Here is a 26,904-nt window from a genome sequence, read left to right on the forward strand (position 1 = left end):
TAATTAAATTTGGAGGGTTCACCAGGAAGGTGCCTAACACCAAATAGACCATAGGTACCTTGTTGAGATGAGTGAGTGAAAATCCTGATATAAAAATTTCCCATGCTAGGATTCTACATGGGACTAGATTTGTTCTTTGAGAGAATTCTTAGCTTGTCCGCTAAAGACTGGTACTTCGCCCTCTCCGACATGAGGCAGAGACATGAAGATCTACCATACTTACTAGCATATACGATCTGTAACATGTAGGGAAATTGATAACGCCACAAGGGTAATTTTTTGGAAACAGAAATTGTCATCACACACAATTTATAGGTTTCTCTAAAAGTTGTCTTATATTCAGAAAACCATTTTGTTCACATAAGAACAATATATTGAAGTTAAAATGAGATAACTTCCTTCTATTTTAGAGCTTTGCAAGTTGACCACAGTAGTGGCACATGGGATGCCAGACAGTTTTTGTGCAAATTTTGTATAAAATTTATGAGATGTGAGTGCCTTGATTTTATGATGAAGTGTAAACCTTCCAGTTTGTCAAAGCATGTGAAGCTGTCCAAATAAATAATGCCAAGTATCTGTGTTTAGCGAAGTTTAGGTCTCTGTTGGTGGAGCAGAATCACAGGGTGTCACGTTTAATCAAAGGCTTGATTAGGAGAAACAGTCACGGGGAATGCCTACAGGAAATGCAGCTCACCCATTCCATTCCATTTTTCTTGACCACAAGTGAGAGCAACTGCTTGGATCACACTCTTGGCTCCTGGCTGACCAGCATTTCCTATCATATGTCCTATGTCCGGCCCCCCACGGAAAGTACCAGAAAGGGTAGGTGTTCAAAACTTGCAATAGATGTATCAATGTTTTGAGAGTTTTTAAGTTTCTGAATACATAACTCGAATTTCCTAGAAGAATTTCATCTCAGGCTTTAGTACCAGGAAAAATCATGTTTCTCCGTACTTCAGGGGGGAAAAAAAAAGCGATGATGTTCTTCACTGCTCTAATTCCAATCTGTACGCTGCTCTAGCAATGATGCAGCACCTCATCGTGAACTTCTGTGTCCTAACTTTACACTTGCATTCATCTTGTTAGCCAATCCTTACTGAACCTTCATCCTAATTTCTTTATGTATTTGAAAACCTTTATCCTAGTATATAAATATATGTAAGCTCCCTCAAATACCATTAGGAAAGATATGGGACTACGGGCATAAAGAAAATATAGCATTATTTATTACTATATTGCAAAGTAGAGTTACATACGTCTTACACTGTTTTGGCCACAAGTTGTACAGTGGGTGTCAGGAAGCCAAGGGCCTAGGAGGCCAGCTCTGAAAGGCTGTGGACAAGTCCTATAACCACTCCAGCCTTAGCGTTTGGAAGGAGTTCTTCTCACTTGTCCCCTGCAGCCCTGTGGTTTTGGATTTAAAGACAGACTGTCTACGTGGAGTGTGAATATTGTCTTTCATTCTTTAATCAAGCTCACTGTCCAGCCTCATTCTCTGTGATGGGAGGGATGCCTGAGTTTTCCTCTGGGGCACTTTTCACCAGTGAATTCTCGCTAGGCATTTTATGAAAGCGCTAAATATCACTGCAGCAATGCAGATGCTACCTAGAGGAGGAATGAAACAATGTGACACTATCTCTTTGTGCAATAATACACTTTTATTTTCCTTTTACCTTTGCAGTCATCTTTGAGTAATCGTTGTGTAAACAATAGAATGGAATGAAATTACATTAAATTGTATGCAAATGGCTCTAGAACACCTTAACAATTATGACAAGGCAATTATAAATAACTTTTTTTTTCCTTAGTAATATATATTTGCTTTTTAAAGTACATTAAAGAGCTGCCATACCTAGGGTTAGCTAGGAAAGAGCAAATGGTACCGTCTGGGAGCCACCTCCCTGAAAGTTTAGACTCCAATTTTGAAAATCCTAAGGTTTACTATTCCATAATATATAGTCAAGCAGAGGACTATTTGGGTTGAAAGTATTTATTCTTGAAACTTAACAGCGTTTTTACCTTTTAGTCATTGCACAAAACCCTTTCTATTTTTCACTCCATCTGGGTATTCTGCAGAATTTCAAGTAAAACACAGAGTCTGGTATTTTCAAGTTTATCACCTTTGGAACGACAGATCCTATCACTTCAGGAGGCGTCAAATCAGAGGTGGGTACGTAATCAGCAATCTAATAGAATGGCAACATTTTATAGAGCATCCTAAACGTTCCAGTGAAGCAAAACTTACATATGCCACTTTATGTAGAGGAAATTTTAGATCTGAGACTATTCCCGAGTAAAGCAGCCTCAGGCACATTTCTTAATATGAAAGTTTTGTTTTTTAGCAAGGCACCGCCCTCTCCCACAAGACAATCAGATTGTGGACTGGTTTCCAGGCAAACCGAAAGAGTAAGCATCCTAGTTCCTAACTCAGTCATTTCAAAAATCACAAGTTATAAATACTCCAAAGATAGACCTGAAACTTTTTGTTTAAATAACAAGAGAGTACAACTGCAAGAAGCATATATCATCAAAAACGTTTTTTTCTTTCTTATCGCTAAGGTGTATAATGCATAAATATATGAAAAATAAAATTCACAGTTTTAAAACTAGAATTCAAGTTTGGCTAATCTTAATTTTGTAAGTATATTAATTTCTAAATTCAACATAAGAGGCAGTATTGTCAGATGTACAATTAAAGTATTATAACAGAAAGGACGACAATGGGAGAAGAAATAGGCTTCTGATAGAAAAAATTCCTTTTGTTGCCAATAAATAGGACCACCTGAGTGTGTTTCAGATTCTTTTCACTTAAGGGAGATCCGAATTGATGGCTGAGGATATTAAATAGCTTTTGGAAAAATGAGCAACAGTCGTGCAGCTGTGGCTTTGCTTGTTCTCATACTGTGGGTTGCTAGAGAATAAAGCAGAACTCAGTGTTGTTAAGTTTAAAAACAATTCTTGTTTATCCCGTTATGTTGAAGCCGGCCTCTTCACAATCCTCTGAATTTGCTAGGGGGTGGGAGGAAGTGGCAGGGAAGGGAAAGGTTGGGGGGTGGGCGTGGCGAGGGGAGGCATGACAGATCAGGGTGACATCAAGGGACAGACATCAGCTGACGCTCAACTGAGCAAACCCGATCAGCTTCACTTCGTCGGGAATCTCTGCCCCATCACAGCCAGAAGCCTGAAAAGGGAAAAAGAAAACCTCAGTGCTGGTTGCTTGCTACTGGTTTTTTTCAGACTCGTTCGTGTGAAGGCAGATCTAAGCACAGTCTTTATGGGGCCAGGTGTCCCATCGCTTCCAGGAGACAGCCTAGGAATCACTTCTTCAGTGACTTCTGGGTGCTAGTGCCCTGAGAAATGTGGACCTCATGCCACTGAGTACAGAAGACAGAGGCGAAGGGATTTGTTACCCGGGAAACCACTACCACTGGAACTGCCAATGAACCACAGGACTGCCAGGAAGGTACACGTACATTCTCAACTAAGTAAAATGCTTTTCAATATGCTTTATTTTAAAAGAATATTATGAAAATGAGCAGAGGAGATCTAATAGGTCATACTCAAGGGTAATTTGGTTTTTACCAAAATCACCTCCTCTGTCAAACTGGCCAGGAAAAAAAAAAAAAGTTGTCACCAAGTAGTAGAATGCTCACCATAGACAGCTGTTGTTTACATGAGTAATTTTTACAGGGAAAGGTACCATCATTCTTTTTTCCATAACAGAATCTGTAATAATCCAGGACATATCTATTGCCTACAATTGGCCCGAGTTATAGTGTGCTAAATACTTTATCATTTCAAAGTCCAAAGAAACTGGAAATAAGCCATTGCCCATCCAAGCTCTCACTGGCCCTAACTCACAATTTATTCTCCTCTTTTTTTTTTTTTTACCTCCCTCTCCTACACACACACAGGATACTTAGGTCACCATTCTAAGTTGCCTCTTCACTCCACAGTACGTAAATCAGAACTGGACATGATAAAGTACCACAAGTGGGGTGAAAAAAGTTTGAATGCCTGGGAATGGGCAATTAATTACCAAAGGGCCACACACACCTTTTCCTGGCCTAGTGCCTGCTAAATTATTGTCAAAACAATTAGTTTCTCGGGGTTAAAAGCCCTTTCCAGCCATCGCTGTGAAGCTGCTTAGCAAGGCTCCAAAAAACCATACAGAAGCTCAGCCCTTTGCCAACCCCAGCGTTTTCCTTTAAAGCAAGCAGCTAATTAGAACACAGAACTTGAATATTTTAAAATAATTATCCTTAAAATAACATCCCGTGTGAGCAGTTATGCTTAATAAGAAAATCCATAGCCTAAAGAACAGGAATATTAGTTAACATTTAAATAATTCAGTTTGTGCCTGTCTAATGACGTCTCTAGTTGCACTTGACAGATAAGACATTTGGTAAAGTACAATTTTCATTGTTTGCATTGCCGGGGGCCGAAAGATCAGAGGCGCTTCTTTTCTCATCACTGTTAACAGAGCAGTAAAGGCATAGAAGCCCTCTCAGCTGGGAGATTTTCTGGTGGGTCTGTCATACCGATACTATGATATTTACCACCCGCCATCAATTTCCTCCTCCTCCTACCACTGTTTCTTGATCTATCTTCCTAAACCTTCCCTTCTCTCCTTGTAGCTACTGCTAACAACGTCCTTTACTCAACCCACTGATGGGGGCAGAGACAAGCTGACAAACATCTGAGGTCAAACCACTGCTGCTGTGCTTGACAAAGAGGTCAGGCTAGCAGGTGTGAAGCACATCAGTGCGTTTGAAAGCCACATCAGAAATCTGGCAATGTGGATAGCAGCAGGTTAAAATGGCTAGAAATAAAAACCTTCAGTCCTTCCCGGGAACAGCAATGGAAGTGAGACTGTATCACGAGAACGCACAGTCAAACCAGTCATCATGTGGGTACACAGCACAGGGAGTCCATGTGCCACCCCATGTTCTGTTTCCTGGCAAACAGGCACAGGCCAGCTGACCTGGCTTTGCTTCAAGGCTCTCAGCCCTCCCTCCTCCAACTATCTCTGTAGCTCGTTCTTAAAGCCAAGTCCTTGCCTTGTGGTGGCTTGCAAAATGCTCATGAGGGCAACATGCAAATGGTACTGAAATCTAGAGGAAAGGGACCAGAAACCATTAAAGCAGCAGTTCTCAGACTTTACCAAGAACTCTAAACGCTTATGTCTATGTGAGTTACATTTATTGTACTGACTTAGAAATGTTAAAAAAAATTTTATAAACAAATGGGACCAAATCAAACTTCTGAGCTTTTTGCACAGCAAAGGAAACCATAAACAAAATGAAAAGATAACCTACAGAATGGGAGAAAATAACTGCAAATGATGCCACTGACAAGAGCTTAATTTCCAAAATCTACAAACAGCTCATACAACTCGACAACAAAGAGACAAACAACCCAATCAAAAAATGGGCAGAAGACGCTTTAAACAGGCGTTTTTCCAAGGAAGAAATACAAATGGCCAACAAGCACATGAAAAGATGCTCAACATGGGTAATTATTAGAGAAATGCATATCAAAACTACAGTGACGTACCACCTCACACCAGTCAGACTTCATCTAAAAGTCTACAAATAACTAAATGCTGGAGAGGGTGTGGAGAAAAGGGAACCCTTCTACATGTTGGTGGAAATGTAAGTTGCTGCAGTCACTGTGGAAAACAGTATAGAGGTTCCTCAGAAAACTAAAAATAGAGTTGCCACATGACCCAGAAGTCCCATTCCTGGGCATGTCACCAGACAAAACTGTAACTCAAAAAGACACATGCACCCCTATGTTCATAGCCCCACTATTCACAATAGCCAAGACATGGAAACCACCTAAATGTCCATCGAGAGAGGAATGGAGAAAGAAGATGTGGTACATATATATAGTGGAATATTACTCAGCCATAAAAAGGAATGAAATAATGCCATTTGCAGCAACATGGATGCAACTAGAGATTATCATACTAAGTGAAGTAAGTCAGAAAGACAAATACCATATGATATCACTTAGGTGTGTGTCATATGTTCAATTCCACATATCTATGAAACAGAGACAAACTCATGGACATAGAGAACAGATTTGTGGTCGCCAAGGGAGAGGTGGTTGCGGGAGGGATGGAGTGGGAGACTGGGGTTAGCAGATATAGGCTATTATATGGAGAATGGATAAACAGGTCCTACGATATACCACAAGTAACTATTATATTCAGTATCCTATGATAAACCACAATGGGAAAAGAATATTAAAGAATGTGTATATATATATGTATAACTGAACCACTTTGCTGTACAGCAGAAATTAACATCATAAATCAATTATACATCAATTAAAATACTTTTTGTAAAGTATTAAATATATTTTACAACATAAAACATGTTTATGTAGGTTACATTGTACTGACCGTCTTAGAAAATAAAAGGTATTTCTGAAGTATTCACTTAGTGAGTCATTAAACTTTACAGAAATAAACCCACTGCAGTCTAATAAATGAAATCTTCGTGAAAAATAACCATAGTTTCCCAAAACAAAAATTTGGGAATAGTGGTACTACTGTTTACATTTTTGCAAATCTGTAATGTTTTGCTTAATAGAAGATAGCTGGCTTCTCACACCTGTATCTGCATTCCCTCGATTGCTTTTTCCTTAAAGTATATAAAGAAAGTCCAGTCTCTCACAAATATGTAGCTGGAAAAGGGAGGAGTATCTGAACAGGCTTTCCAGATAATTGTGGATATCATTTGTTACTATGCCAAAACATGCCAAGTGGTATTTTCTTACAGCTTAGTCGCAATGTAGAATGTGAAACCACCACATTAAACTTTTCATAACTCTGTTATAGTAAACACTGGCCTATTTTGCCCTTGAGTGGATCTTTTACCCATGTAGGATTTTCTTAGAATCCCTAAGCTATGCAAACCTTCCAAATGCTGACATATTACACAAATCATTTTTAGTGGTATTACCCATCACCAACCTCATCAGAAAAGCCTGTAAGGACTGGAGCTTGGGGCGGGCGGTCCTGTCAAGCTTACTGTGGCAGATACAAGTTTTCCAAAATCCTGTTTTTGCTTGAAATCTGAAATTTCTTATTGACAACAAATATTGTCAGTTGTTTCCCTAGAAGTGTCAGGCTTCAGTTCACTTTGAAAAAAATGTGTGCCAAATCCCTAGTCTGAATAGCCAATGTGTGTCCGCTGTTCTTCCAAGTAGAAGTGATGTTCCAGGAAAAAGAGGGAAAAAAAAAAAAAAAAAGGCTCGTTCGGCTCACAACTCAATCTCACCAGTGCTTTTCCTGGAGACAACCTTCCATACTAAAGAAATGCTTCCCGTCTCATCCCACAGAATATTTAAAAGATGTGTTCTCAAGTGGGAATTTAAGGCAGTTTCGCTTGTTTTGTAAAATTTTCCTTATTTACCGAGTGACAACATGCGTGCTTTGAAGACGATGGCTATGACTACAGTTTGACATTCCTGTCTTGATTTGTGCCAACATTAGTAGCTTTAACCACAATGGCGTTTACGCCAATGTTGACACAAAGTATTGCTATAGTATTGTTATAAAAAGTTTTGACATTTAAGATCCCTTAAAAGAGTCTCAAGGAACCCCAGAAGCTCAGGACCCACACTTTGAGAACCTCTGCTTCAAAGGAAAACGTATACATTATCAGGAACTTAGCATGATAGTGTAACACCACTGGCACTCACTCAAGTGTCTGTGCTGATTCCTGAAAACCCCCACCTCCCCTCACCCCTCCTGCCAGACCGGCAGGTGTGGCCCACGTCCTGTGGAGGAGCTGCAGACGTGGTTGTCCAGCATCGATCATAAGGATTCCCGCCACCGCCAGCCGGGGTGCGCTTTGGAACCACCTGGGGAGTTTGAAAAGATACCCATGTCCACTCCAGAAGCTGTGACTGAATTGCTCTGGGGTGCGGCCTGGGCACTGGGATATTCTGACCTCCCCAGGTGATCCACAGGCTCAGTAGAGCTTGAGAACCTCTGCTCTACCCTTGTGCTCTGCAAGGTGTGAACCTCCCTTTCCTTTAGAGCAGTGGTTCCCAAACTTCAGCATCAGAACCAACTGGAGAGTGTGTTAACACACAGATTCCTGTGCCCCACTGCCCCGAGATCCTGATTCCTTAGGCCTGGGATGAGGCCCCAGAATTCACATCTTATCAAGTTTTCAGGTAAAGGACACTGTCCATCTAGGGACCATACTTGCAGAACCATTGTTTCAAACTGAACAGGAGGCAGAGCTGCTACACGGACCTTCTTGAACTGACAGTTTCATAGGGGGAGTAAGTTAATACTCTCAGCTAGTTTTATATAATTTCAGTCCTGGCTTTACCTGTGCTTTGGGAAATGTCACCTTAGTCATGCAGCCTCGAGAAACAAGGCTCTTTAGTCATTAATTACCAAAATGCTTATAAAATTGCTATCTGCTGCTCAACATCGGTAATTATTAGTTAAATGCAAATCAAAACTACAGTGATGTATCACCTCATACCACTCAGCATGACCATCATTAAAAAGTCTACAGATAAATGCTGAAGAGGCTATGGAGAAAAGGGAACCTTCCTACACGGTTGGTGGGAATGTAAGTTGGGACAACCACTATGGAAAACGGTATGGAGGTTCCTCAGAAAACTAAAACACAGAACTACCATATGACCCAGCAATCCCACTCCTGGGCATATATCCAGACAAAACTCTTAATCCAAAAAAGATACATGCACCCCAATGTTCATGGCAGCACTATTCACAATAGCCAGGACAAAGAAACAATCTAAATGTTCACTGACAGATAAGTGGGTGTGTGTACACACACACCCACACACACACACAGGAAAACTACTCAGCCATAAAAAAACAAAATAATGCCATTTGCAGCAACATGGATGCAACTAGAGATTATCATACTAGGTGAAATAAGTCAAAAAAAGAAAAATACCGTATGATATCACTTATATGTGGAATCTAAAATATGACACAAATGAACCTATTTTCAAAACAGAAACAGAATCACGGACATAGAGAACAGACGTGTGGTTGCCAAGGGGGAGGAGGCTGGGGGAGTGACGGACAGGGAGGCTGGGCTGAGCAGATGTAAGCTTTTATATATAGAATGGATAAACCACAAGGCCCTACTGTATAGCACAGGGAACTATATTCAATATCCTATGATAAACCATAATGGAAAAGAATATAAAAAAAAGAATATAAAAAAAAAATATATGTGCATGTATAACTGAATCAATTTGCTGTACAGCAGAAATTAACACTGTAAAGCTATTACACTTCAACTAAAAAATACTGCTATCCGCAATGCATGTTATTCAACTTCAGAAACTAAAATTAAACTTCACAAACTGAAATCGATACTGCTCATGGACGTGTGTACCAACTGGATGTTAATTACATGTTCAGCTGACCTTGAACGATGCAGGGGCTGGGGGTGCCCACCCTCCAAGCAGTCGAAAGCCCACCTGTATTTGGCCCTCCTTAAACATGGTTCCTCTAGATCTGCAAATTCAACTAACCACAGACTGTCAGGACTGTTGTAGGGGTTTGCTGAAAAAACTTGGCATCTAATTGGATCCACCCAGTTCAAACCCATGTTGTTCAAGGGTCAACTGTACTTACAATTTGTATTCTATCTTCAAGGGCAAGTTAAATATTTTGTATTTTCACTAACGCGACTTCAAAAATTCCACATGGAAAGCGGCAAGACTTACCTACTTTACAAAACTCCAAGGTAGCAAATTTAAAAAAATGACTTAAAAAACATTTATAAAGACTCGCCTCTAGGCTTACAACAATAAAACCATCCTGATATGTCAAACCCAAAGCATGTACTAACTGGAGCTGAAATGCCCTCTATGTCTGAACCACTTTGTTGAAAGTGATACGAAGGTTCCTGATCTCCCTGCTCCCAGCCGTGCCAACAACGCAAATCATACTTCACTTATTATCTTATCTGTCAAATGAAGCTCAAGACCTCACTGGGTGGAGGAAAAAAAAGTAAGCGTACTTTTTAAGATAACCAATACCCTTGCCCTTCAGACTGTGGTTTTTCTTATATAAGCAGATATATGAGACACTTTTTCAAGCTTAAGCCAAATATTTCTAAATAGTGGTGGCAGCTGGGAGAGGAAAGATTGGAGAAAAGAGTCATCTACAAATGGAATGCTTCCCAGCCTTGGCTAAACACTGGAATTACCAGGGGGCACTTTCAAAGTTCCCGAAGCCCAGGCTGAACGAAGAACAATCAGGCAATCTGGAATAGGACCCAGGCATTAGTAACGTTTGAAAGTGTCTCCACAGTCCCTTGAATGAAACCATCATGCAGCCAGGTGAAGAACCACAGGACTAACTACTACTCTTTAGATAATTTTCAGGCTCCTTACAGTCTCCTTTAGAAGGCAAAGAAAGTGATGAGATTAAAATAATAAATAGCTGAGAGATGAAAGGACTACGAGCGGTAGCAGCTTAGGAGGAAAAACGCTTCTGAAACACTTTGATCTTCTGGTCGGCAGTAAAATAACCAAATTGGATCGCTGTGGTTTTACCAGGGTGTCAGTGTCCTACAGAAGATTAAGCCAAGAAGCAAGTTCAAATGAGCTCTGTCAAGTGGGTCTCAAACTGGCTGGCAACTGACAAACCACAGAGAAACCCTCTCAGGTTTTAACTAGGGCCGGATGGAGAGTTAAATGACAGAAACAGAAGGTCACGCCTGAGTTTGCCTTTATACTTAACATCTTTAACTATCTTTTGGGGAAAAGCCATCAATTTCCATGTACTGGGAATGCCACACATTACAATACATTCTCAAGCTATAAGGGGAAAGAGAAACCTGCACGGCTTCTCCTGCCAATCTTCCTGCGCCAGACAGGCCAGTATCACGCACTCTGCTTAAGGTACAAAGAAGATCTGATCCCAACCCGTGTGAGTGTGTCCAGGCATCTAAGAGGTGAATCCACAGAGAAACAGAAGACTGTGAACCGTAAGGCTGCAGGGTCATGCCTGTAAGCCTAATAGTTGTTGAGCGTGAATTCCTAGCTTCTACACTGTGTAATCCTGGGTGAGTTAACCTCACAGAGCCTCCGATTCCCAAGACGTAAAATGGCCCCAATAACATCACCATCTTGGGGGATCGTGAGGACTGAGTTCACTGAGATGAAGTCTGTAAAAGGCCTCGTGCACTGCCCTGGAAACGGTGGATGCACAGGAAATGGTAGTGGCTCTCGTTATCTCGGCAGGCAAGGCCAAGGAATTTTGAGAGAGACTGTAAAAAGAGGGCACAGAGCAAGAGTCACAATCTTAATTATTTTACAGGGATGAAAACAAATGTAAAAGAAAATTAACGTGGCTGAAATTTTCCTACACGAGGTCTGTGTTATTCTGATATATTTTAATTATGATCAAGTCCCTGCTGTGTGCAGGGGATCCAAGACAGAGGTCGCTGCCCGCTTGGAGCCTCTAGACTTATCAGACACAAATAAGATTCTACATAATTTCAATACAATATAACCTTTCGGGGAGAGAATACAGGAGGAACACTGAGGCCAAGATTGGGTGTCAGAAAAAGCTTGTTGGAGAAGTGAAATTAAAGCAGAAAACTGGAATGTGTCTAGGTGTTGGCGAGACAGAGCAGGCCTAGAGAAGTCAGGAGAGGCCCTTTGTATGTACATACAAAGGGTCAGCAGATGAAGACAGGAGGAGAGAGGACTAGAGAAAGAAGCGAATGGGGGGATAAAGAAAGGTGGCGCAGGACCTAAAGGAAGTCTGACCAGGGAGGGCTTCCTTAGCCATGCTCAGGGTTTGAGTTTCAGAAGAGGACAGTGGAGAGCCAGCCAAGTGTCGGGGGCGTTCTGGAATTAAGGGAGAATTACGCGGGCTGGCGCCCAGCGTGGTAAACAGAGCTGGAGGCTGGCAAATTATAGGCAGGAAGCTCAGTTTCCGAAGATAAGAGGATCCCACCAGGGAGCTGGAAGTGGGGATGAAGAGGAGGGCAGAGTCAAGAGAGGGAATCCAGGGAACTAACAAATTGATTAGAGAAGGAGATGAGGGAGAGTTTCACGCTGTTCTTACTATCTATCTAGGGACAGTACAGTGGGTGTTTTTTACAAAACCTTCAGTCCTACGAAAGGCCCAGGGTGGCTACTCCTGTTTTGTTAGGTAAGCGAGTTTAGAGACAATGGGATTAAACCAGCATGAAGGTGTTAATCTCTTATCTCTTGGCTGACATGTTCAAAATTTGGAAAAATGTTCTGGTGGTGGTGTGTTGTAACTTCTTTTTTTGCAGTATAAAAAAAATGAATAAAGAAACATCAATGCTGGCTTGAGATGCAGGCACGGGGCGCCATTTTCGTCATCCGTATATCCTCACAGAGCTGAGACATGTCTACAAAGATGCAGGTGAATCCGAAACAGAACAGAGGAGACAGAAGAGTCAAGACGGGTTTTTCAATTTGTTAATTTCTCGCTCTTTGTCAGACTAAAATGTCCTTTTATTATGAAAACAAAATGAATTTCATCAGCTACATTCTTTCTGTAACAATCTCTGTGTTTTTCTTTTATCACCCAGCCTGGCCATCTGAGTGAAATCAGATGAGGACTGAGACCCACAAAGTTAATTAGCGCCAGGCTCACGTTTACTGTAACAAATCATTTAGCATTTTTTTGGCCAAGCACATTTTCCGTTAAATGTTCACAGGAAATAAAAAAAGCTGACCGTCAGTATGGGTTGTGCACAGCAAAGCGCTGGTCATCTAGACCTTAAATTGCTGGCAGCATTCTGACTGGCCCTTGATGAGATTAATTTATAATTTAAAAATGAGTCATTTAACATACTGTTTGCAAAAACTTTCAGGAAAATTGTCGCTTTTGACTACTAGGACTTCTCTCCATTTCTGGCCATGATCATAATCTCTCAGTTTCACAAGGACCCCAGAATGCTTAGGATCTGTATCTCTGTGGCCACCCTGGTTCTTAAATTTAAAATTTACTAGTTTAGAAAAACTGCTGGAATGTCTCTTCTCTATGAGAATCTCTTACTGTGATTGGAAATGTGGAGTTAAAATGTTATGTCTTTGTTCACTAGCCTTCAGAGGGCTGTTCTACAATTGCTTCCAATTACTTAAACCATTTCTAGAACAATCGGCCTCAATTTTTAAAAGTTAGAACCACTTGGCTTTTGCTTCAGGAAAGCTTTATTAAGCTTTCCTGAAAGTGCTGCTTTGAACTCAGTTTAATTTTGTATTTATGGTCAAGTTGCCATACAAACTGGAAGCAAAAGGATATACAGACTTCAAGGCTTCTCAGATGGCTGCTCTTAAAGATGTGACGGTAAAAGAACAAGCTATGCGCATGGAAAAGGAAATATCCAGTCACGATCAGAAAATGTTCCCAAGCCATAAAAAAGAACAAAATAATGCCATTTGCAGCAACATGGATGGACGTAGAGATTGTCATACTGAGTGAAGTCAGTCAGACACGTAAAGACAAATATCACAGGATACTGTTTATATGTGGAATCTAAAAAAAAAATGGTACAAATGAACTTATTTATGAAACAGAAATAGAGTCACAGATGTAGAGAACAAACTTATGGTTATCAAGGAGGAAAGGGGAGGGGAGGGATAATTTGGGAGATTGGGATTGACATATACACACTACTGTATATAAAATAGATAACTAACTACGACCCACGGTATAGCACGGGGAACTCCACTCAGTATGCTGTAATGACCTACATGGGGAAACAATCGTAAAAAAAAAAAGATATACGTATGACTGATTCGCTTTGCTGTACACCTGGAACTAACACAACATGGTAAGTCAACTATATTCCAATTGTTAAAAAAAAAAAAAAAAAAAAGAAAGAAAATATTCCCAGGCAAGTGACAAATGCAAAAATGGTTCTCCCCCTCACCCACCCCCCCAAAAAAAACAACAGAACTATGGGACAGGTTACTCAATCACATTATTACTCCTTGTTGGCACAGCATGGCGAAATATTCACCTTCATTCCACAACTTTCCACTTACCAATTTAAATGTCAATGTTTTTAAAGCTTTGGGATCATCTACAATCTTCTGTAAATTAGCAGCCACTGTAAAAAACAAACATGGAGAAAAAGTGTCCAAATTATTTCCAATAGCACTGGATTTTCACATCAGTGATTCAGAAAATCTGACTAATGATGCAATAACCTGCAAAATCATTTCCTTCACAGACATTACAAAGTCCATATAAATGAGCCAATTCCTCTCACAAAGACGTTTTCTACCACAACCTATATCTTACAGCACATCTGAATCCATCACTGTATGTCGGCCCCACATTTTCTATAATAAAATGGGAAATTACTTTCTCGTGGAAAGTAGAGATGTTAGTAGCCCCCAGTGTTTCCACCACCTGGTTTTTCTCAATACTCATTATTAAGAGATCTATGAGCCAGGAGAGGGCAGTACAAAACAAAGAGGAGAGCTATTGCAAAGACCCGTTTCCTTGGAATTAGTAGGTCAGCACATTTGAGCTCCTGTCCCTGTAAATTCACTCAACTCTCTGTACCCGTTGTTATCAAAGCAACAAAATACAGTGGATCACCTCTATGACTGGGACATGGGTTTTAATGCTTTCAGTACACAATGATCGCTCAAAGCAGTGAAGTACCACCTTGAGCTACACCCGAGTTGGCTGAACAGGGTCAAGCACGACAGGCTGTCCATTTGGAGCTCAACAGTGCAGATATGTTTATAGTATTAGCCAAATTCATCAGAGACCCATCCTGTTCTCTGTGGTGCCACGATGCTCTCGTAGAGAAGTCAGGCTTTTCTGCTTAGGGAGCTGTGTATGAACAGAATTCTTAAGGGATGACGCTGACGGAAATAACACCTTGCTCTTTGCACATCCAAACCCAAAGTGTAAAGCACTGAACGTCAAGTAAGTGCTATTGGTCAAAGAAAGAGAAGTTATTATTGAAGAAATAGGAGAGAAGGTCCTGTTCATCCTTGTTATTTTTCATGAGGAAAATCCCCTGCTGCTTTAGTAATTAGGCATCTGAAAAGTTACCTGAATATTTTAAGAAAAAATAATTGAAGAGAAAATAGTAAACATATAAATATTTTGAGAAAAGTGTTTCAAGTAGGGACCTTGTAAAGTAGAAAGAAATCTGTGCAAATTTTATTTTTCTCTAAGGTTGACTGAAAACAACTTAGATACATGGATTTTCGGCAGATTAGTTTCATCTAATCCATCTGCTGCGGAGGACAAAAATGAAAATTATATATTCAATATGGCCTGTTTCTCTTCATAAACCATAATTATAAGCACCATTTTATCTTCATCTGTTGCCCTCTTAATACTTCCAATCTCAGTAATTGATAGTTTTCTTTTTGTTAACACCCCTCTCCCCCACTCATCTTTTTCTCTCCCTTGTTTCCGCCCACAGCAAACTTACACACACCACATGTACAGATCCTGGGCCACCAACCTCAGTCTTCTTTTGGCCTCCTCCACAGTTTCCTGAACGTATCTCAGACACTAAGATCATCTAGCAGCCCACACAAGAAGCACTGGCTCTCGGAGTAAGCAGCCCTGCGGCGGGAGCCTGCCCGCTAAAGCCAGTGCTCATGATACCAGGGCTTTCTGACTACATGCAAATTGCAGCAACTGAACAGAGTCACCCTTTTCTGAGAGCATAACAGTGTTCTAATAGGTCTTTGGCTCTGGGCTGATTTCATGAGTGGCCATAAAGTCTTCACATGAATTTCAGTCCTTTGATTAGAGCCTCTCCGTTAAAGTGGATGATTTACTGCCTTGTTCTGGGTCATCTATTTCCAGTCTGCTCCCTCGTGTTCCGCCAAAGGCAGAGCTGCGTCCTACGCTAATTCACAACCCTCCCTCCGGTGGACCCGCATCTGCACTAGGGCCATTTTCCAAGGAACATGGCTACAAGCAAGTGTGTAGGCTGGAAGGCAACACTGAGCTGCTGGCATCTTAAACAATCATCCCCAAAACCATGTCCCCAGTTGTGAACCCTACACCTCGGGGGACATTAGAAATTCAAATTCTGTCTTCAGCTCCAAGCAAAAAATAGCAAAACTGGCCACTTACCTGATTACTTATCCCAGCTGCTTGGCTTATTTTCAATTTAGTTGATTCTAATTTGTTGTAAAGTGCTACAAAATACCTTCATTTAACTGACATCACATAAAATTCAGGGTGATGCTAATTTCTCTTCTAGTAGCAACGCTCATTAAAAAGATGGGTGTCACCGTTTTCTCCCTTCTCCTGACTGCACCTGGATTTCTAAATTCAACGCTCCTTACCTGGAACGTGAGCTGAGAAGGACGGGCTGGGTAGGGCTGGTTGTTACCTTAGAGCTCCTCAAGCATGTGCTGATAACGTCCTGTTTTAAGATACCCTAGTTTCCAAAAAAACGTGGCTTCTGAACCCTGCTTCCTCAGCGGCCATCAACTCATTTCGGATCCCTCCCGGCTTTCCCAAAGAAAACTCATTCCCCTAGTTTCTGATGCAGCCTGTGTTACTCCTGGCACTTGTCCCCTCCCTCCCTAGCCCACTGTCTTTGGTCTCGGTGCTTTCTCTTGTCTCTTGACCACACAGGACACAGATAATACTCACTGAGGCCCCAGGGATTGTGGCCCTCTTGCCCTACCCCTGGGGCTACATGATACCTTTGCTATCTCCTGCTCTTTTTGTGTCCCTGCATCACACATCAGGCTGGAATCTCTGTCGGGGCTGGAAGGTTTCTATTTGCTCTTCTGGATAACATCTGGCCTAACGTACATAAGTATCGTCCTTTACGAAGCTGTAATGATATCGCTGACAACCACATGGACAAAGGTGCTGGATGCTCAATACCCTCCTGAACTGAAACAGAGAAGGAAGTAAGGCTGTCCCAGGAGTGATGCACCAGAGGCCAGGCAGCAGAGCTGACTTCTCTCCGGGAAACCAATCGGGCATCCTCCAGACACTGCTTCCTCCACAACCTCCTTGTACTACTCGGACCCTGCACATTCTGACAGTTAGATAATGACTGTTTACAGTTTGTGTTTGTAGTCTGAGCGATTATTCAAAAGATATGCTTTTCTCCCCACATACCAGCGTATTTCACAGCAATCTCATATAGTACTGATGTTCTAATGGAGGCAACTTAATTTGAGCTATTCTCAAACAGAAACTTTGGGGGGAAGCACACCAAATGAACCCCAAGGCTGATGTATTCCCTTAGTAAGAAATCCTGAGATAAGACAAAAGCGTAGACTTGGGTTACCTGACAAGACGATAATGTCACAATATGTTTTACCCAAAGCCACACCCTGTAGGTTGCCTTGGTGCAGAAAGGCAGCATGAGACTGCAAAGAAAAAGACATGGTGCCAAAAGAGAATCCAAGCTCTAAGTAAGGAGAAAAGGAGAGGCTAGGAGGGTGGGTTTCTCATGGATACTGCCGTAGCACAGATGCAGAATTATGGCTAATTAACAATCCAGTTTGGGACAAAACAAGAGATTTGTCCTTTTATTTTCCCTAAATCTCTAGGCTCTTATCTTCTGGAGATGCAGTGTAGCACAGTGTGCAAGGGCCTGAGCTCTCCAGCCAGAGCGCCTGTGCTCAAATCCTCCTAGAGCTGTGTGGCCCCAGGAACTTGGGCAAGTTTCCTTAGCCTCTCTGTGCTTGACGTTGTGCATCTGTAAAATGTGGATGTTAATGGGGCCTACCTGACAGCGGTGTTCTGAGGATTAAGTTAATACCAAAGTGGTCAGTGTAGTGCTTCATGTCTAGCAAGTGCGTAATAAACATTCTCTCGTTGCCTCTCCTCTGGACAACTGTGAGACTTCTTCCTCGCCTTCAGTCTAAACGTCTCGAGAGCCCTGTTTCTCACACCAGAGTTACCTGGAGACGTTAAGTCATAAGTTGGAACATGTTGCCCCCTTCGGTAATACTGTCTAACTGTTCCCATCAACTTTGGGATAAAGCTCCAGTTTAAGTGTGGTCCATCAGACCCTGCATCAGACCCTCCGTATGATCCAGCCTCACCTACCTGCCTAGTTTATTTTTCGTCATTTCCTACCCTGAGTTTTCCCAGGACGGGTTCTGCAGCCCCCACTCTCCTCTACACCTCTACCACTGTGTGCCGAAATTATCTCTCACAGATCTGATTTCCCCACTAAACTCTTTGATAACCCAGACAAAATCTCATCCATCTCTGAAAAAGGTTGACCTTTCTCTCTCTCTCTCTCACACACGTGACATATATCCACAGACACGGAAACTGACGGTTTCTCACCACCTCCACTGCTGCGACACAAGTATAGCCGCCATCATCTTGTCTAGATTTGTACAATAACCTGTTGTCTCCCTGCTCCCATCTCGGTCCCCCGAGTCTGGCCTCCATCCAGCAGTCAGATGAGCCTTCTAACACATGATCAGACCACGTGACTTTTCTTTTCAAAGCTCCCTGCCGACTTTGCAGCTCAGAGCAAAAAACCAGTCTCCATAACGGGCAGCCCTCTCAAGTCCACGTCTGACCTCATCCCTCACCGTGCTTTCTGGCTGCCCCTGCTCCAGCCACAGCAGCCTCCATGCTGCTCCTCGAGAGTTCAAAGCAGGCTGCCACCCGAGACCCTCTGTACTTGCCATTGTCTCTGCCAGAAATGCTGCTCCTCGAGGGCTCTCCCTCCAAGTTGCCGCTCACGTGTCTCTGGCTGCCCTATCACTAGCCCTCCACAGCCTCACTCTCTAGTCCTCTACCCAGACCTTTTCCAGAGCGCGTGTCATCACCAGACGTGCTGTATGTTCACGAATTTGGGGATGTGGCTTTTCACTCACCACCCCACCCCCCAAGAGGCACACAAGCTGCAGTGAGTGCAGGAACGTTGTCGGTTCATCGCGACATCCCCAGTGCCTGAGACATGTCAACATAGAGGATTCTAAGATTCTAAACACCCCAGGTTAATACCCTCTTATAGAAGAATTATTCATATCATAGAAGAAGTTCTACAAATGTGTCTCCTAAAATAAGCTAACTTACTTTCCCAAAGCAAATCCATTAACTTTTGGCTCATTTCAAATGAATACTTCGTATCCTAGGCAACCATGACTTTAAAGATTGGCCATCAACAGGCACATGAAAAGATCCTCAACACTGCTAATTATTAGAGACATGCAAATCAAAACTACAATGAAGCTCCATCTTACACCGGTCAGAATGGCCATCATTAAAAACTCTACAAATAGCAAATCCTAGAAAGGGTGTGGAGAAAAGGGAACCCTCCTACGCTGTTGGTGGGAATGTAAGTTGGGGCAGTCACTATGGAAAACAGTATGGAGAGTCCTCAAAAAACTAAAACATAGAGTTACCATATGACCCAGCAATCCCAGTCCTGGGCACATAACCGGACAAAACTGTAATTCAAAAAGATATATGCACCCCTGTGTTCATAGCAGCACTACTCACAATAGCCAAGACATGGAAACAACCTAAATGTCCAATGACAGATGAATGGATAAAGAAGATGTGGTACATATATACAATGGAATATTACTCAGCCATAAAAAAGAACAAAATAATGCCATCTGCAGGAACATGGATGGACACAGAGATTGTCATACTGAGTGAAGTCAGACACAGAAAGACAAACATCATATGATATTGCTTATAAGTAGAATCCAATGAACTTATTTACAAAACAGAAGTAGAGTCAGGGATGTAGCAAACAAACTTATGGTTCCCAGGGGATGACGGGGAGGGGATAAATTGGGGGATTGGGACTGACATATACACACTACTATGTATAAAATAGATAACTAATAAGGACCTCCTGTACAGCACAGGGAACGCTACTCAATACTCTGTAATGGCCTATACTGGAAAAGAATGAAAAAAAACAAAAACCAAGAGTGGATAATGTATATGTATAACTGATTCACTTTACTGTTCACCTGAAACCAACACAACATTGTAAATCAACTATACTCCAATAAAAGTTAAAAAAAAATGAAATAATGCCATCTGCAGCAACATGGATAGACAGAGATGATCAAACTAAGGGAAGTAAGTCAGACAGAGAAAGACAAATATCATAGGACATCACTTATATGTGGAATCTAAAATATGGCACACATGAACCTACCTACAAATCAGAAACAGACTCAGACGTAGAGAGCGGACTGGTGGTTGCCAAGGGGTGGGGTATAGAGTGGGAGCCGGATGGACTTGGAGTTTGGGATTAACAGGTGCAAACTAGTATATACAGGATGGATAGACAACAAGGTCCTACTGTAGAGCACAGGGAACTATAGTCACTACCCTGTGATAAACCGTGATGGAAAAGAGTATGAAGAAGAACGTGTATATGTATATATAAAACTCAGTAACTGCTGAAGTGAATAACTGAATCAAGATAGCTGAATCAATGTTTGTATAGCAAAAAGTAACACAAGATTGCAAATCAACTATACCTCAATAAAAAAATAAAAATTGGCCATTTAAAAAAATGTAAGGTGTACAACACATTTGTATGTTGTGTGTGTATATATATATATATATATATATATTTTTTTTTTTTTTTTTTTTTCAACGTGGCCAAACATCCATTCCTTATTCAATAAACATTCATTGAGGACTCACTCTGCCCTTCACTGTGCTAGGCTCTGGAAAACAGAGATTCAAAAAAAAAAAAAGGAAAAATACAGAAAGGGAAATGCCTCAGCTGTACAACATATTATTTCCATGTAGTATATATTATGAGATGATCCCCGCCTTGGGTCCATCTAGTTCACCTCCATCACCGCATGCCGGGCCCTGGCTGCAGCCCCGGTACGTCCCGGGAAGCCCCTGACAACGATTTCTCAGTCCACTGTAGTCCTGTGCATCTTGTGTACGTGGGCCCCACTGGCTTTCAAAGCTAGATGGTTTGGGGGCTCATCTCTCAGGTGCAGGTCTTAAAAGCTGGGGCGTCCGATGTGGGGTTCAAGCCCTGCACTCCTCAGGGAGAAGCCTGGCGTTGAGTCCCCTCCCGATGTGGGTCACCAGTGCCCAGGGTGGGGTTTACGGGAAAACTGTGCCTCAGCCGCTTCCGCCTGTTTTAATGCGGGCTTCTTCTCATGTGCCTGATGTGAAGGAGGTGCTCAGCTAATTTGGGGGTTTCTTTCAGAGGAAACTGTTCCACAGGTAGCTACAGATTCAGTGTGTCTGTGGGGAAGCGGAGGGTCAGGGTCCTCCTGTGACAACAACTTGAACTGGAACCTGGAATTTATCTTGATCTATTTCTCTCATCTGTTACCTCTAATCCATTCACAATTTCCGACAGTTTTGCCTTTAGTATAGATTTGCACCGGTTTACTTCTTTTTATCCCTATTACCTCCACCCCATTTCATCTACAAGGAACCACCAAGATTGACCATTTTTCATTCCCCCCCTTTCTTTTTTTTTCTTTCAGAGAAGAGAGTTTAGGTCATTCTCCAGGTAAACCAGCCAGACAAGCATAGGTGGTCCCCAGACAAAGCGAACGTACAATGGGTAGCAGAGGAAGGACATGGTGAGTACCAGTGTGACCTCAAGACCAGCTGCCACAGTGCGGACTCAAAGTCCCACTGACCTTCCCTGCTACAGCTCTCCCCCAGGAAATGAGACGGACCGCTCCCGGAGGCGCGATTCCCAGGCGGGTCCGTGCAGTGCCGGGGTGGACAGCCGTGAACACTACGTATTGTGCTGCCCAGATCTTCTCTTGAGGAATGAGGCAACGGTCCTCCCATCTGTGGGGGTTACTGGTGGCTGACGACGCTCAGTGTCACCCCTCTTTGGGACTTCCCTTCTCCAAAGCGTGTTGTCTCACTCCAAGCTGGCCCCCTCCCCAAAGGCAGCCTGCATCAGTGACTGGCCACAAGAGGAGAGAGGCCCCAGTGCCTCAAGGCAGGACAATTCCAAGGTCAGCTCAGATCCAAAGCTCCCTGTGGGATTAGCGGAGGCTTTGGCTGTGGGTGAATCCTAGTTTTAATTCCTCCGTCTGCAAAATTCTACTTCCTTTACTTCCTCCCAGGTGTCAATCATGAAAGCACTCCTTGAAAAACCACCTGCATTCAAACTTATGCCTCTGAGTCTTTTCCCTGGGACACCTTAAGACTCCATCCACGGATAGACATAGTACGATCACCTTAGAAGGTGTTTTCATTTTCATTATCTAAATTTTAAGACTGTACAAACGATAAATAAAATATTTGAGGGAATCAGTGTATCATACTACATGTTTCTTTGCATTTCGCTCAGAATCAGGATCCGGGATGATGAGAAAAAGCAGTAGTTAGAAGAAATTTTAGGACTTCCCTGGTGGCAGAGTGGTTAAGAATCCGCCTGCCAATGCAGGGGACACGGGTTCAATCCCTGGTCCAGGAAGATTCCACATGCTGTGGAGCAACTAAGCCCATGCACCACAACTACTGGGCCTGCGCTCTAGAGCCCGGGAGCCACAACTACTGAAGCCTGAGTGCCTAGAACCCATGCTCTGCAACAAGAGAAGCCACTACAAATGAGAAGCCCGCGCACCACAACAAAGAGTAGCCCCCACTCACCACAACTAGAGAAAGGCCGCGTGCAGCACCCAATACAGCCAATAAATAAATTAATTTAAAAAAAGATTTTAGAATGTTACAGGTACTATAAGCAAGCAACCTTTGGGATCAAAATTTTAAACAAAGTTGAGTAATTAGTATTAACATACAGCAGGAAGGTATTACAGGAAATGAAAGAAACAGAAATACACTTGCCAGTCTCCTTAAGGTTTGGGCAAATTCCAGTTTATTATCTTGCCATAACGGGAAAGTCTCCAATAGTATGCAACAGCTAAAATGGCTGGTATGAAATGTGTGCTCTAAAATATAATAATAAAATTGATATTTTTATCCTGATTTTCCTTTACTGTGCCCAAGGTAGAGTTTTATGAACCAGACCGCAGTGTAGTAATGAAAGTGTCCAATAATCATTATGTTATTATTGTTCATTTTGAAAGCAATGAAACGGTATAATCAATGAAACCGTGGCCTCACTGAGCTGGTGGAGGTGATGTACCAGTAGTTAACTGTGAAGAATGGCTACACTTTAAAGTCGCGCTTGCCAAGAATACGCAACATGCATCTGAGATGAAGGTAAGAATTAATTTACTTGCTGTGGAAAAGAAAAGAGGATTATTGCTTAGCAGACACAGTTGTTGAGTAGTGCTTTACTTCTTCAAAAAGTAGGAAGAATTCTATAGGTGTCTTAATCCGGGGTTTTTTTGTCGTAAAACCCTCTAAACTGTAGGCAAAATTCTGCGCCCACATTACTAGGGAAAGGGTGTTTAGCTTTTACCAGATTCTTATGGGGTCATGTCCTATATAATCTTTTTTTTTTTTTTAATAAATTTATTTATTTATTTATTGGCTGTGCTGGGTCTTCGTTGCTGCACACGGGCTTTCTCCAGTTGCTGAGAGCGGGGGCTACGCTTCGTTGTGGTGCGCAGGCTCCTCACTGTAGTGGCTTCTCTTGTTGTGGAGCACGGGCCCTAGGCGCGTGGGCTTCAGTAGTTGCAGCACATGGGCTCAGTAGTCGTGGTTCACGGGCTCAGTAGTTGTGGCCCACGGGCTTAGCTGCTCCGTGGCATGTGGAATCTTCCCAGGGCAGGGCTCGAACCCGTGTCCCCTGCATTGGCAGGCGGATTCTTACCCACTGCGCCACCTGGGAAGTCCTAACCTTAACAATCATTGTCCCGAACGCCCACTACCACCCTCTCTTGCACTGATGCAAGCAGCTTGGAGGTGGGGCCTTTTGTTTCTTCTTATGACAGCCTTGCTGAAGTGTACTCGACATACAGTAAACCACACATATTTAAAGAGTACAATGTGATACGTTTTGACACAGGTGTATGCCACCACCACGAGCAGAACAACGAACATATCCATCACACCCCAAGATTTCCTCAGACCCTTTATAATTTCCCCCCACCTTCCCCTCTTTTTATTCTCTCCAGGAAACCACTCTTGCATTTTCTGTCACTGGAAGTTAGTCTGCATTTTCTAAAGTTTCATTCAAGTGGAGTCATGGAGTATGTACTCATTTGGTCTGGCTTTGCGCACACGTCATAATTATTTTGAAATCCATCCATGTTGCGCTGTATCAACAATTCTTTCCTTGTTATTGCTAAGAAGTATTCCACCGTATGAGTATGTGAGAGTGTGTTTACATAGTCACCTCTGGATGGACATTAGAATTGTTTCCAGAGTTTGCTGTTGCAAACAAAGCTGTCATCAACATTCACATGCAAGTCTTTGTATAGACATTTTCCTTTCACTTGGGTAGATTCCTAGGAGCAGAATGGCTAAACCATACGGTAGATATATGTTTACCTTTTAAAGACATTGTCAAAATGTTTCTGTGGGTAATTGTGCCATTATATATTCCCACCAGCAGTGCATGAGAGATGCAGTTTCTTACACGCTTGTCAACACTTCGTAGGATCAGTCATTTTAATTTTAGCCATTCTAATTAATGTGTAGTGAAACCTCACTGTGGTTTGAAATTGCATTTCCCTAATGGAGCATCTTTCCATGTACATATTTGGTGAAGTCTTTTTACAGCCGCTTTCTGACAATGAAAGTATTTTGGGGTTCCACGAATACAAATGTGGCTTTTCTGGGTTAAGCCAAAGAAAGGCTTTTTCAAAAAGAACCAAAAGTCTCTGTTGAGGAACCATAGGCATTTCTTCATCTGAGAGGTAAGGTAGAGTGTCTATCAGATCTTCTTCTAGGTCGTCCAGTAAATGAATAAAACATTTATACAGGTATCAGAGCTCAAGCAGCATCAGCCCACTTCTTGGAAAATCTCCTAGAGCTTCCTGTACAGTTCAGAAACCTCAACCCTCTTCCACCAGGGATGTTTGAATGTGTAGGTCATAAGTCTGAGTTGAATGAAAGAAGAGAAGGAAGTAATCATATCATGGAAGGCAGAAGAGATAAGACACAGGAAATTCAGCCAACTGTGATTTCTAGAGGCACCAAGAAAAGCCTTTGCAGGTCTACGGCAAAAAGATTTTACTGAATTATGCTAGATGTCTGGATTCCAAGAGAAGAGTCTTACACCCAGGAGCACATTCTGGAGATATTGACAAGACTACATGTATATAAAGCATGGAGGCAAAACATACTCTGGGATTATGATGACACTTCACAGCCATTGTTGAGGGAAGACTTATAAGCAGCAAGTATTAACTAAGCACAAACTAAGACAACAGGGCTACTGCTCTCCAGTGTACTGTATGTATAAGGCTAAAAACGATTTGTGTCTCTCTCAGTGCCTATAATCCCTTGATTAAGAACAAAAACACTTCCAGAAATAAGTCTGTACAACCTAAGTCGTATAAGTCTTTAAGCTGTCTTTACGACCTTGTAAAATCATACGAATTTTAGAAAAATTCTCATCAGTCAGAGGAAATATGCCAAAGGGAAATAAAACACAACTTCATAGGGCTTTTTCTTCTTGTCACTCTCTCTTTACCTTAATCTGTTTTATAAAGAGGTTTTGCAATCATTACGTATTAATAAGATGCACACAGCGTGAGATTTAACCCAGCGCCTTCTGGACTGGGACAAGCTTTGGAAAAGTTAAAATTAATGAGACAGTAAACACACCGATGTGAGGCATGCTACTTAAATTATGGGCCAACGCAGCCAACTGAGGCAGAGCCATCTGGCACAAGCACAAACAGCCGCGAGATCTGAAGGACGCTGAGCCTGGCACGTGGTGGCAGCCTTCCAAACACAAGCATCTCACACACGTGGCCTGCCCACGCAGAGGAGGAGGGCGCTGACCTTCTGTTCACATTGCCTGGCACTGCCCCAGAGAAGGACACCTCTTTCATCTTCACTTTTTGGGGTTTTATTTTTTCTTTACTGTGGTATGTTTCAAAACATTTAAAGTAAGGGTTCAGTAGCCAGTGAAAGGTACAGAGCAAGGCTGAATAACTTTTTTCTTTAAGAATAAGAAAGCAGAGCAATTCAAGGGTTGACTGGGTCTTCACTCTAGGTTAGGTCATAGCCTAAAAAATAAAGGACACACTCACCCTGCTTACAAGGCAGCTAGACTGAAGCTCCCTGAAAGCAGAGCCATCCGTCACCTCTGGGTCTGCAGTCAGTACCCGGCACTGGGCCTGGCACCCAGCAGGCAGCAAACAAGTCAACAAAGGAAAGATCAGCAAGTACCTGGTTGCCAAGATAAAACAGTATTTTTCAGAAGCTGGTACTTTCCCCCCACAAAGATGAAGGAGCTCAGCGGAGCTGATGAGAGGGAAGTTCTAAAAGCGTGTGTCTCAGACCTCCCCCTTCCGCTGTACACAACCAGCTCATCCCTCAGAAGTCACCTCCTCGACCTTATCAGGTGCTTAACGAACTCCTCCCTGTCCCCAAGCGGCAAAGGCCAAAGAGCCGTGAAGACAGAGACGAGGTCTCTTTAGCTCCCTGTGGTACACCCAACACCCAGCACAGGGTCGGCCTCAAAGAAGGTGCACATAACTAATGATGGAATGAAGGAAAATAAACGAGTGGTGTATTTTTTGGAAAGAGAACATGTTAACTCTTCTAGGCATCTGCAATGAAATGCGAGCCATGACCTCTCGTTATGGATGGGACTGATTTCACAGTAAGGAAATGTTAGGTAATCAGAAACGAATGGAAGTGGAATTGTTCTCCTTTACCGTGGAAGGAAGGGGTGAAGCCCCTCTGTCCCTAAAATCTGACTAAACCTATAAGAAGTTCAGGCATTCAAGTGTACCTTCTGACTACAGTACACTGAACTTGACACACCCTCCTCCCTGCCTCTTGCATTACATCTCCCAGATGCTGGA

The 26,904-nt window shown here is 42.4% G+C and overlaps 1 protein-coding gene across 6 annotated transcripts in view; it reads right to left on the reverse strand.

Annotated features, from left to right (window-relative positions):
- Positions 1-1,644: 1,644 nt before the first annotated feature.
- STK39 (serine/threonine kinase 39) overlaps positions 1,645-26,904 on the reverse strand; it is a 282,065-nt gene continuing 256,805 nt past the window's right edge. For 2 of the 6 annotated variants that reach the window (XM_057744396.1, XM_057744395.1), the window contains 2 exons: positions 14,056-14,120; positions 1,645-3,181 (listed from right to left, as the gene is read on the reverse strand). In XM_057744396.1, coding sequence (XP_057600379.1) covers positions 3,107-3,181; positions 14,056-14,120 — 140 coding nt within the window. In that variant the 3' untranslated portion in view covers positions 1,645-3,106. Of the gene's footprint in view, positions 3,182-13,717; positions 13,758-14,055; positions 14,121-26,904 lie in introns of those variants that run through there. The other 4 variants (XM_057744397.1, XR_009055030.1, XM_057744398.1 and 1 more) reach the window with 4 other exon arrangements.

The sequence above is a fragment of the Hippopotamus amphibius genome, chromosome 8 (assembly GCF_030028045.1).
Source record: "Hippopotamus amphibius kiboko isolate mHipAmp2 chromosome 8, mHipAmp2.hap2, whole genome shotgun sequence".
NCBI lineage: Eukaryota > Metazoa > Chordata > Mammalia > Artiodactyla > Hippopotamidae > Hippopotamus > Hippopotamus amphibius.